Consider the following 13,736-nt stretch of genomic DNA (forward strand, 5'->3'; position numbering starts at 1 on the left):
ACTAGGCTACCTCACCGCCCCAGAGGCTATAACAAAAAATAAACATAAAATTCCAGTTTGCACAGATGTGACCAGAAACTTTACCCAGAAACTTTCCACTTCCTACAACTGGCCACTGCCTGGCCTCTGCCATACCAAACAAACACTCGGAGAGACTGACTGACTGAGTTTGGTTTTACGCCGGCTTTAGCAATATTCCAGCAACATCACCCGTCAAAAGGTGGTGGAAAGGGGACACCAGAAATGGGCTTCACACATTGTACCCATGTGGGATTTGAACCCGGGTCTTTGGCATGACGAGCCAACACTTTAACCACTAGGCTACCCCACCGGCCCAACACTCGGAGAGAAGTGAATACATGCTACTATTAACACAACAGCAGCCGCTCTTTTAAAAATATATAATGTTTCATAATTCGGAAACTGTAACATATTAAACAAACACTGGACATTTGTTACAAAAATGCATCAGCTACCACTTGGGGGCTAATAATCTTGTAATAAATTTCCAATACTTGCCAATCAGCACTTTCGGGGATTGGTCAGTGGAAGCCATGGTGGTGTGGTGCTTCACTGTAGAGCTCAATACAGTAGGACATCACCATAGCAACAGTGTTTTTCTAGCTGGCAAGATTTTTTCTTTTCAAAATTTTGGAGCATTATTTATTTTCTAGCATTTGTGCAGATAAGTTAGTTTTTTAAGATAAACCCTTAAATTTGCCCTCCTATTTACCCAGAATATCGAATGGTCAGTGCCAAAACATCACCAGAATTTTGTAACAAAACATAACTTCTTACCTTAGCACGTAAACCAAGTTAAATCAAACTGCCATTTATTTCACTTTTCAGGCTAAACCAACCATCCCAAGCCAATGTCAAAGTGAAAAAAATACTCAACTGAACAAATATGTTTTGCATCATATTTGAACCAACTCTAACTAGAAATTTGTAAATGACGAAATCAAAGAAGCTTGGCCATTTTTGTGCAGTCAGTCAGGTCTATTTCATCAAATCAATTTAATAAATGTCACATGATAATATTTACCACTTGATCTCAATAACCTTAGTGTCTGCGGTTTTGCCTTCTTGATCTAACTGGGCATTAGAGTCAAATAACTCGGGCATTTTACTAACAAGTTCTGGGTGATTTTCTTGAATGTGGTTTGCCAGTAAATCCTTCTTGTCCGTCCCATAACCACATCGAACACATGGGAACGGTTCGCTGGAGTGGAGCTGCATATGTGCCCGAAGCTCGGATTTGTTCCCAATCTCCTTGTTGCAGATACGGCACTTGAGGACCCGGTCCCCGGAATGCCAGAGCGCAACATGGCGTTTGAGCCGAGTCGGAGTGTCAAAACTCTTCTCACAGTTGCTGCACTTGTGATACCGACTCCGGAAGTGGGTCTTCTTATGGCTTGTGAGACCAGAGTTAGATGTGAATGTCTTGCCACACAGCTCACACTTGTAAGGACGCTCGCCAGTATGGATGCGCATGTGGATTTTTAGGTCAGTTTTCCTTGCGAAATTTATACTGCACTCCCCGCACTGAAAGGGCTTTTCCTTGTTATGGAATGAACTCACATGAGCTTCAAGCGGTGCCTTTTGGGAAAATGCCATGGGACATTTATCACAAATGAATGGTTTTTCGCCAGTGTGTACTCTCATATGGACCCGGAGATTGGCAACATGAGGGAACTTCTGTCCACAGGATCCGCATCGGAAGTGCTGCACACTGAGATGCTCACTGACATGGGTCTTGAAAGCCTCCGCTGATCTGAACACGGTCTTTGTGGTACAGACACTACACTTGAAAGTTTTACAGCGAGTATGAGAGATCACATGGTCTGCTAGAATCTTCACATTGGAACATTTCCTCTTGCATGCCGGACAGAACACATTCTTTAACTTATGCTCCTTGCTGTGAGTCTTGAGTTCATCAGCCGTTGAGAACTTTGACTCACATGTTCCACAGATATAAAACGCATTTTCCAGATCAAGCAACTTTTTTCTTTTCAAAAATGGAGACACTAGTGTTTGCACAACTTGTGCTGAGTCTGTGGAAGGTCTGGGGTCATCGAGATACAAGCGTTTTCTGCCAGCATGCACCCTCGGCTTCCTTCTGTTGATATTGAGTTCCTCGGGGGTCACATTGATGTAGCATTCAGAAGTGATGTCAGTCTGGACCGTGACAGTCCTGGTCTCGGGCCGAGGTTCACTGGACGACCGTCTGTTCCCAGCGGCCACTTCATGTCCACAGTTATCAATACTGTCGATCATACTGCTGGCTTGGTCTTCCTCCCCAGCAACTTCTGCAGCTTCATCCGGCTTCTCGATCTTCACCTTCACGGTGTTATCAAACAAGTCATCATTAGTACTGTTTCCCAGCTTCACAACCTCAACCACTAAATCTGATGCTGTTCCTGACGTTTCCTTGCTGGATGTATCTCCGCCAGTTACCTGACGTTCAACACTCTCTCCTGGACAGGATGACCTTGCTGCTTCTGTGACAACCACATTTGATGATTTGTTGGCAGTTGGCCAAAGTTTGGAATATTTACGGTTGGATGTCTGGGATCCTGCTGAATACATCATCGGCTTCTCTGGTTCCACCTTGATGGTCACCTCAGCTGATTCCGACCGATCTCCCAGGGCAGACTTTGTGTGACTGGCTGAGTAGCTGGTCAGGAGATCACGCAGCTGAGTTGGATTGAGGGTGTCGGAGTCGGGAAGCACCACCATGTAACACTCTCCATTCTCAGCCTTGATTTTGCTGTAGATGTTCCTCTCTGGAGGAAGCTTCTGTGGAGGGTTGCGACTATCCGGGAGGATGGTTGTAGTGTAGTTGCTGGCACCAGCTGTAGATGAACCTGGTAACGGCTTCTTCAATGGAACTGCAATATATTCTGTGGTGTTTTTTCTGGATGGCGCTCTCATCTGAGAGATTTTTCTAGGTGTGGATGTGACTGTCTGCACGCTACTGATGTTGGAATCAAGGCCTGATAAGACATAGGGCTGGTTGTTGGCATCTGAGCCGATCTGCAACTGATGGATGTTGGGGTTCAGACCATCACTCGTCTCCAGGCATCCTTGGTTTATTACCAGCTCTGCGATCTGCGCTAGCGACACAAGGTTCTGAGATCCGTGAGTCTGATCAACCGCCACAAGATTCTGAGTCTGAGTCTGGGTCTGATCAACTGTCACATGGTTTCTCCCATCAGGTTCTGTTTTAACACATACTGGCTTGCCATCTCCATTGTCCTTCATGGCAATGTACTGCTCATCGATGAGGCGGACGTTCTGGATGGTTGCAGTGTCTTCGGGGATGCTGACAAGATTAGCGCTGCGGTCGCTACTGTTGACAACAATTTCTGCGATCTGTGCCAGAGACTCCAGATTATATCCATCAGTGAGTCCTGCCACTGTCACAGTTTCGTCTCTCTTCCTGGTGTGTCGATCTGGACCGTCATCTGGACATTTCCTGATTCTTCCATACTCTCCTCTACTCCTGCAAGGGTGATAGTATGATACTGACCATCTGTGGACATCACCTGGAACTGCTGCTTGCCGCTCGGGTCATGCTGGATGGTGCAGCCTCCGTAAGGTCGTAGGTCTCTGTACTGGCCTCAGTTTTGATGTCAGATGGGGCAATGTTGTGCAGGCTGGTATTTTCAGATGGGGCGATGGTGTGCAAGCTTGTATTGTCAGATGGGGCGATGGTGTGCAAGCTTGTATTGTCTGACAGTGTTATGGTATGCAGGCTTGTGTTGTCAGATGGGGCGATGGTGTGCAAGCTTGTGTTGTCAGATGGGGCGATGGCGTTCAGGTTGGAGTTGTCATCAGATGGGATGAAGGTATGTTGGGGGTCCTGACTTCCATCCACTGCCATCAGCACTGCATCAGACGGAACATCTACACTGTGCTGGTCGATGTCCAGCAGCATGGCTGCCCCGCCAGCCTGACTGATGGTCATTTCGCTGTGATGGGTTACATTCATAAGAATGCCTGCTGCCTGTGATTGGTTGTTGAAGACAGAGGTCTCACACTGCTGGGACACATCCATTAAGATGGCTGCTGCTTCCGAGTCCTCAGGCTTCAGAGGGCTTGTGTCCATTCTGATTTCTGGAAAAGGAAACATATGCAATAAAAGCTGTAACCAAAGATGTGTTATGTGGCAGTGTTGTTCATTGTGGAGTGAGTGAGTTTGGTTTTACGGCGCTTTTAGCAATATTCCAGCAATATCACGGCGGGGACACCAGAAATGGGCTTAACACATTGTACCCATGTAGGGGATCGAACCCGGGTCTTCGGCGTGACGAGCGAACGCCTTAACCACTAGGCTACCCCAGCCCTATTCATTGTGGAACAGTGTTATGTTTTATTACTATTCATTGTGGAACAGTGTTATGTTTTATTACTGTGTTTCTGTTAAGATTCAGTTAAGGACAGATTTCTCGTTAACTTGGAAGTTTCAACTTGTGAATCTACATGTAGCACATTACCTACGGTCTTTGTGTATTTTATTTTTCTTAATTAATTTATTAACTTGTTTATTTCAGAAAGCCCTGTTACACATAGGAGCTCTTGCCCAGGGTGGCAGGAGCCCATTGCACAAAAATATAGGCAGACATTGAGTTTATTTATAGATATAAAAATTTGCCTGAGAATTGTTAATATGAAATGATAATTGTAAACATTTTAATGGTCAGCAAGACCATGATACATCATCCAATTTTCATAGAATTTATCATTTTGACTTTTAGAAACATATCTGGTCTTTTCAATCTTGTATCTGCCACTTAAATTTTTCTTAAAATGTACAGTATTTGGAGTGGAAGCCAAGAGTTTGCATTTATAGACATGAAATTTTGCAAGTAATTTATAATGAGAGCAAACACTCTGTCAGAGACAAATTTCTCTTTATAGCCCAAAATATCAAGCTCTGAAGTAAAAGCTAACTTACAAACATGAGAACAGTTTTCAAGTAACACGTCTGATAGTGAAACTGTGAAATATCATTTCAAAAGAACACGTAAAAAATTCATATGAGAAGCCATCTGAACGTGGGCTTTTATTGTTGGGTGATTTGTTTAAGCACTGAAGTGGCTACCAGTAGAGGTGTGACGATACAGAAATTTCATGATACGATACGTATTGAGATATCAGGGAACGATACAATTCGATACGATGCATATCACAATATGCTATCTTTAGTTATTTTCTTTAAAAAATTGTATTTTGATAACAAGAAACAGTGTAAATTTTGACATAACTGTGAATTTTGACATAACTGTAAATTTCTGGTGAAAATTCACAATTTTAAGGTCAACGATACATATCAGGATACGGAAAAAAGTATCGATATATTTATTGTCAGAAAAAGTATCACGATCATCGATACTACGATATATCATCACAGCTCTAGCTACCAGTCAGGGAATCAATCTGTTATACTGCAGCTGATTGCAACAATGTCTCATGTACCAGGGGTTCAATTTTTTAAGAAAGTAACTTGTCCTGACTAATTTTCCACTTGCCCTGATTTTATGACATAATTATGATGATGTAATTATGAAAGAAGAAATCAACATGGTATTTGATGTTAATGTTTACTGGACTATTTATTGAAAAGTGATAAATAGCAAACGAAGATAACTCTACTTTATTATCATTGCGAAATTTTATAGCTACATTTTGAGCAGATATGAAATTAAATCCAAGTTTATTTGCAGTTTGAAACCATAAGTAGAAATTATCTAGTATCCCATGGTTAAGTAAGATACCATTATTTGATTGCCCGAAATGAAAACTGACTTGTCCCGGGCATCGGGCGATGGGATTTTTGAACCCCTGTGTACTGGGACAAGAACCACAACAGCCTAGTGCATCAGCCTGTAGGCTACAAGATTCTACCTGCACATTCTTACCAGCTTTGTAGTTATCTGCAAATTGTTGGAGGTTGTTATCATCATATACTTCGATTTTGTGCACAGTTGCGTAATTGCAATGTTTGTGCTGATTAGCGAGCCTGGATGAAGATCATCCTGTGTTCAGCAAGTTAGTACTGAGATTGCACGGGTAGCCAGCTGTAAGAAATGTACTTAGCTATGATCCTCAATATATCTATTACCTGTGTATCCCCACAGGTGAGACAGCCTCCGGTGGGAATCTAACATTCCAAGGGTTAACTGTACACCCTATACCAAACAGAGTGGAATGTACCAGATGATTGAAGTGAGGGATTGGGATAGAGAACTTTTACAATGGGCCATTTCAAGATTATTAGCCATTTTCTGAATTTTGAATAGGCCACTGCCCTTGAATCAATAGTAAACTTCAAACATTTCAACAACAAAAATTAAAACATTATGCCTTTCCCAATCCCTGTGGAAGTGATTCTTTTGTTTTGCTTCTCAACATCTCAATATTTTGACAATTAAAAAAACACCTAAATCTATTTGGAATTATGATTTATCCACATCTGTGACCAGAAATTGTAACTGAGCATAATGCTGAATACTTAAAACATTTAGAAATTCCTGGAGATGAGCACCCTCTGACTCTTGAAGGAATGCCATTTATTCAATAGGTGGTATTCAGTATCATTTAACTTTTAACATTAGGGATGACACAGGTTACACAAGCAGTACACTGGACATCTGCCTTCTAGTGGTGTAACGATTCATCGATAGTATCGATGTTTGCATCGTCAACTACGCGATACGAGTGCATCGATACAAAACACGTTTAGGCAATATATCAGGATATTTATATCGCGAGGGTCCATGATACATCGATGTATCGCCACAAGAGACGATATATCCCGATACTACTTAAATATTACTTAAAGTTGTAGGGAGTATTGCATAAGTAATAGGAAGGGAGTCTCTTTGAAATTTTTCTGAATTTTAAAAACAAACTGAACCTAAAAGGAATTCGTTTGTGTCTGCCATCTTTGTTACATGAACAAAGGAGTTAGTGTATCAGTGAAAGCATGTGAACAATCTCTGTGAACTGTAAAGACTTGTCTTTAAGTAAATGAAACATGTTTTAGTTGTTTGACAAATAACACCATTTATTAACAACAATGAACGATGTCTTAGCTTTGTTAAGAAAGAGAAGACAAAATTTAGAAAGCATACTTATGAGTTTTTTTGCAGTGATTCTGGTATAAATTACTGCATACATTGCCTGTGCAAGCATTGGTGCAGAAACACAACTTTCCAAGGGAAACCTAGAGCAAGGTATACTGAATATGTTTGATTGTACTTTCTTAAGCATTAAATGCTGAAACTTTATTACACGAACAGCCTTTTAAGTGTGTGTGAATGTAACACATGCTCTGCTGAATGACAAATAAAGATTCGGTCATTTTATCTATCATATACGTCCTGTTTTTAGGATTGTAAAGTATCGGGATAAGTATCGTATCGCCATCACTGTATCGTGATGATAATCGTCTCGCAGGTTCCTTGCCAATACTTTCATGATATATCGTCTCGCCTCATTAAATTAGTATCGGGATATATCGTCTCGCCACTTAGGCAACGATACACAGCTCTACTGCCTTCCATATTGGATTAGGTCACATGATACGTTCATTTAAAAGCCTAGCCCCAAACCCTAAACCTATAAGTAAGGATATCACTGAATATATCGACACACAATGGAATGTGGCGGAAGGTGTCCCAGTGTTCACGAATAGAGTCTGACCCTCTGACAAATCCGGCAGATTTGCCAATGGTCAGACAGAAGTCTACAACCCGCCGGACCCAGTGTGTGACTGAATATTTCACAATGACTTTGACTAAAGTTGTTATTGTAACACTTGTTTGCTGTTTATAAATATTATGTTTGTTAATAATTCCAATGCCAATTATAAGAAATGTTAAATCTGAAATGTGTGTTTAATTTTATTCTATGGGTCCTGTGAATTTTCAATGGGTCAGACAGACATCTGAAACTTACAGGACCCAATGTCCTGTTACTTTGAAACAACATTCGTGAACACTGGTGTCCGGTGTAAGGCATTTTTACCCAATTTGTGATATGGATTCACTTGTGATATAAAAAAATAAATAAGACTTTTAAACCATGGTTTATATGCATAACAGCACTAGTGTACTTCAACAGAATTAAAAAGAACGTGGGTTGTCAGGCCTAATGTTTGTTTCATGTCAGTCTAAGTAAACTTAGGCTCAGTATTATTCGTTACACTGTTACACTGCTTCACTGATTCTAACAAATCCTAGTAGAAGGTTGCGTCAAACATATCGTCATCAACTGTTTTCATGTCTGTGTGAAACATCAAGTTTGGTTATAGCTCATCCTCGAAAATCTCCAGGGTATGCGTAACGATCACTCTCCACTATACCCTGGATGCATCTACGGCTTGGCCCGATAATTATATTACCTCCCTTTGCTGGCTCTGCATTCTCACAGTAGCCAATCAGCTAAGCAGCCGTTAATCCGAGCTTGCCAGTGTCAGCAAAGATAGCGGTCGCAGTTGCAGTCGCGAAGGTTTGTTCGCAGTGCCACTCAGATTTTTGAGGAAATAATACAGACAATTTGACAGATATGAAACTTTCAAAAAATATATAAAAGAACACCTTCTACCTCTTTCAGATTACCTCTGCATCAATTGTGTTGCCAAGTTTAAACGGTTAGATAATTTAAGAAGCGAAAGTGAGTTGTGATTGGTTCGCTCAACTTCCCAGCGTAGACACCTGATTGGATAAAAAGCCAGCCAAGGGAGGTTATAAAATCATCGGGCCAAGCCTTGGATGCATCCAGGGTATAGTGGAGAGTGATTGTAACGTATACCCTGGAGGTTATCGAGGTTGGTTATACCCAAGCTGATAGGTTGTGGGGGCTCGTCGGCACAATCACACATATCAAAACATCATAAAATGCCCATGGTTATAGATATTTGTCTCCATCCATCAGAGTGAGTGAGTGAGTGAGTTTAGTTTTACGCCGCACTCAGCAATATTCCAGCTATATGGCAGCGGTCTGTAAATAATCGAGTCTGGACCAGACAATCCAGTGATCAACAGCATGAGCATCGATCTGCGCAATTGGGAACCGATGACATGTGTCAACCAAGTCAGCGAAACTGACCACCCGATCCCGTTAGTCGCCTCTTACGACAAGATAGTCGCCTTTTTACGGCAAGCACATGGGTTGCTGAAGACCTATTCTACCCCGGATCTTCACGGGTCCCATCCTTCAGAAGTAATAGACAGCAAGTCAGTTTATAGTTTTACATTGAAGTTGAGCTGTGGCCAGATTGGCCTATCGGGAACAATGAAAATGACTGACAGCTGGGATAATGACTGTGTTGTAAGTACTGTGCAGAGCTATGGAATAGGAATAAAATAAGGTATAAAACAAACAGTTCTAAGATTCTACCATTAAGTTATATATTTTAACAGGTGTTCTTATTGTTAAATACATTAAACTAAATGGAGACATTATGTGATACACTTTACTACTTGATATAATCTACCTAATAGTGTACCTAATCTTAATTGAAAAGCTACACATATATACATATTTGATATAGATCTGTCACACGTTACATTAAAATAGTGTTATAATCCAAAATGTAGTACATATTTCTGCACACCTTGGTTAGCGACTGGCAGGCAAAGGGACGTAACTCTACCTCGACTTCGCAGCGACTCTCAAAGATGACCACAAAATAGGCATCACCTTCTACGCTTCTAAACCCTCTAAAAACACAATAGTAGCATCCAAATGTTAACATTTATCAAAACTATGATTAACAGACCACGTGATCGTGAATTTCCTGCTCTTTGGAACGACATTGTGGAAGTGGAAATACAGTCTGCTAAAATTGCTAAGTATTTTTGAAGCTTTATTCCTCCTTGATCATGAAAATCATACAGTTAATCTGATAGAACAATGTCTCTGGGTCATTTATAACCAATGTACGATGATGATAAAGTATCTGTAATCCATGTTCGAAAAACAGTGGTCCTATTCTTTTCCTTACCAACATTTACTTCAACGAGGTAAATTAACGAAATATTTCCTTGCTTGTAAATAATGAACTCAATATGTTATTTCCTGTTTTGCAGTTAACCTTGCTGACAATATCTGTTGCTGTGAGGATATTGCATGAGAGAGTTAAACTAAGGTATAAGGCTTTGTTTAAAAACTTTAATAACATTGGTCCAATAAAATTATTAAATGGAAATTCACCTTCTTTACATCAGAGATGTAGAAAGCATAAAAACTGGTGAAACTGTTTCATCCTGCCATTGTATGGATTCATTCCGTTTCAGAATCGCCTTCATGAGCTGACTGTGGTCTGTTTCCTGTCATCTTTAAAAATTCAGGGGACAGTTTTCAGCATTGTAATTTTGAATATGTGTTCATTAATGTGTTGTTATAATTGTGATTAAATTTGTTCATGGAAAAGTAGTTGTCTGTAGAAACAATTGACGTATTGAGGGAGGTTACTTTTTGAAACAGACGAGAATGCATGCGCAAATGGTGTGTCAAAACAAGGATGTTAACACATGCATTTTGGGGACTAGTATGTGCCAAATCATTATGGTGGATTTTTTTCAAGACTGCAGGTTTCAAACCTTCAAACTATGCAAAGAAAAATATTCTTTAACATTTAAAAAAAAATGCTTGCCTGTCCCTACCTTGTTTATCAAACAAAATCTTGTGTATGTTAAACTAATGTAGTCAGAGAATAAAATATATTGCATGAAAGAATATTTTTTACATGACATTTGCATTGAAATACGAAGTTCTTCTAAACATAGCGTCCTGCTAATTTACTGGTATGCAGGTTCTTGTGAGCATTCAAATGTTGAGTTGTGTCCCTTATTGTTTTTCAATGTCGTCTGACATGAAGACATGGCTTTCGTTTAGACAAGTTAACTGACACGAGAAATATAAATTAGTCACAGTGTTTGTTCTTATTAATTCACCTGAACTACGCCAGGGGTTATCTAAACGCTGAAAGAGTATCTGACCATGGGAAGGAAATATTTCAAAACCAACACGCCGAGCAATGGAGGCCGAGCCCCGAGCAGATCAGTTCTCAATCTACCGTAATTTTCAAAGCCATTCTAAGTTGTTTTACAAATGTAAAGTATTAATTACTTACTTGAAAAATATGTTTCTCTGTGTAATCTCAACAAACAGTTGGCTGTACCGAGTTATTTATATCAGAAAATGTGTGAACATTTCAGACGCCATTTTGAAAGCGGGTAGCAATTTCTCCCACGTCGTTACCTCCCCTTACAGTCTGCTTTGTGTTTGTGCGAATACTCAGAAGGTCAGAAACATGGTTTTACCTACTCATGTCGCGCTGATCGTTCGGCGAATCTGTAACGCTGGTGACCTCGCGCAGTTGAGCAAGTGTAAAGAAATCAGTTACAATGATGATAGTTTTGAGTAAAGTTTTAGTAGACCGCGATGTGTTTCCCTCACTGCTCTTTAGTTCTACCTGATGATGGGGCCAGGACAAGCCCTGAAACGATGTACCAAACAATAAAAAGAAAATGAAACCCAGAAAAGTCTCTATGTACATCAATATTGTCATCAATAGCACAACATACATGTCTCTAAACCGCATCTGAATCTAACTTATAAAATGAATGTATTTATTCCCGTATACATGCGCGGATCCAGGGGGTGGGGGTGGGGTGGGGTGAGGTGAGGTGCTCAGAGTGTTCCTAATGTACTACATGTTTTATGCCCAGGGTTCCGAGGATTGGGGTGCACCCCAAACGAAAATCCTGTATCCGCCCTGCGTATATACTAAAATAGTTACCATCATAAAATGAACAGATCACTACCCCCTCATCTGCAATAGCTCTACATCAACTGTCTTAGCATACTGTATGTAGCCGCATGTTACATCCATTATCCTTTGAGAACTAAATAACTAATAATATGTTCATGTGTCATGTATGGATAAGATCCATTTGCTTACAGCATCACACTGAAAGGAATGATTAACTTGAACAGTCAGAGACGTAACGTGTACGCGAGACGGCCTATCGTTTCGTGTATGCGAGACGGGTGCGCTCCGCGGTACTAACTGAAGCGCTTGACCCTAATTAATTCAATCACCGTGGAACCAACTCGATTGGGTGCAAACACGGCGCGGGGTGATTAAAGCGTCCCGTAAAATCACCAAGCGTGGTGGTTACTTGACAGTCGTGAATAAACAGGTTTCTTGGGAAGAAACACCACGCCCAGGGTCGGTTGTTTACATATGCAAATTACGTAAAAACAATTTATCGCATTTGAAAAAGTGATTTATTTTAGTGGATGTCATGGCTAATTTTAGAAATGTTAAAGTGAACTAGTTTTTTTTATAAATAACTGGGGAACAGGATGCTTTTATTACTATTGTTGAAGATGAAAGTGAAATAGTATTTATAAAATACCGTATAACAGAAAAGTATGCTTTATTACAATTTTGGGAGATATTTGAAGTTCAGGATGTTTTATAATTGGTATTTCTCCATGACCTTTTTTCCGATCAACGATGATCGAGTCTGGTGTCTCGCATGACAGCCAACATAGACATGGCCCTACTTTGTTGGAAGGGTTTCATCCCCGTCATTCAGATTCACAGCCACTCGAATAAGCCATAAATAACAAAGACGCTTCTTTGTTTATTGAAAGGTTGATGAGGAGTTACTCTCGTCTTGAATCACATGTACCGAGGGGCGGAGTGGAAGCCATGTGTCCACGGAAGTAGCTAGATAATCAGAAAACACCATTCATGCACCGATAGCTCTATTAGATCACTTTGAAGTTTTGCAGCTACTGCTTTGTCCCGTGAGAGGTCGTTGCGATCTCCTCGTCTCCCCCAAGGGTGGATGGATGCACGCACGGAAATAGTCCATGTTGTAAACGCTTTGAAAACCCCATTCCTCGTATTATGGTGACTGTTACGTTTTTTTACTCTTCTTAAAACGAAAACAAAACTGAAATTGATATTTTTCGAACATTTTACTTGCAATCTAAGATGTAAACACAACAGAACGTGAACATCAACAATGACGTAAAGTGTGGTCACCATGGATACGCCGCCAATCCGATAGGTCACACAGCTCTTAAGACATGATTCTGGTGATTGTATGAACCACGACTAGCTACCACTACTAGACACCACTCACTCCGATAACGTCTGCCAGGACACCAATGAGACACCTCTCACTCCGATAACGTCTGCCAGGACACCAGTGAGACATCTCTCACTCCGATAACGTCTGCCAGGACACCAGTGAGACACCTCACACTCCGATAACGTCTGCCAGGACACCAGTGAGACACCTCTCACTCCGATAACGTCTGCCAGGACACCAATGAGACACCTCTCACTCCGATAACGTCTGCCAGGACACCAATGAGACACCTCTCACTTAGATAACGTCTGCCAGGACACCAATGAGACACCTCTCACTCCGATAACGTCTGCCAGGACACCAATGAGACACCTCTCACTCCGATAACGTCTACCAGGACACCAATGAGACACCTCTCACTTAGATAACGTCTGCCGGGACACCAGTGAGACACCTCTCACTCCGATAACGTCTACCAGGACACCAATGAGACACCTCTCACTCCGATAACATCTGCCAGGACACCAATGAGACACCTCTCACTTAGATAACGTCTGCCAGGACACCAATGAGACACCTCTCACTCCGATAACGTCTGCCGGGACACCAATG

The 13,736-nt window shown here is 41.1% G+C and overlaps 1 protein-coding gene across 2 annotated transcripts; it reads right to left on the reverse strand.

The window, feature by feature from the left end:
• Positions 1 to 816: 816 nt before the first annotated feature.
• Positions 817 to 11,264, reverse strand: LOC124263667 (zinc finger protein 62-like). Of its 2 annotated transcripts, none has more exons than XM_046698323.1 (2): positions 11,147 to 11,264; positions 817 to 4,119 (listed from the first exon to the last, which is right to left on the reverse strand). In XM_046698323.1, exon 2 carries the CDS (start codon positions 3,262 to 3,264, stop codon positions 1,042 to 1,044), a length of 2,223 nt encoding a protein of 740 aa, XP_046554279.1. In that variant the 5' UTR covers positions 3,265 to 4,119; positions 11,147 to 11,264; the 3' UTR covers positions 817 to 1,041. The 2 variants fall into 2 exon arrangements, with proteins under 2 accessions (XP_046554279.1, XP_046554280.1); XM_046698324.1 differs by lacking the exon at positions 11,147 to 11,264 and adding an exon at positions 9,626 to 9,711.
• Positions 11,265 to 13,736: the final 2,472 nt, after the last annotated feature.

Source organism: Haliotis rubra, unplaced genomic scaffold, assembly GCF_003918875.1.
Source record: "Haliotis rubra isolate DU_JTF1 unplaced genomic scaffold, ASM391887v1 Scf893, whole genome shotgun sequence".
Lineage (NCBI taxonomy): Eukaryota > Metazoa > Mollusca > Gastropoda > Lepetellida > Haliotidae > Haliotis > Haliotis rubra.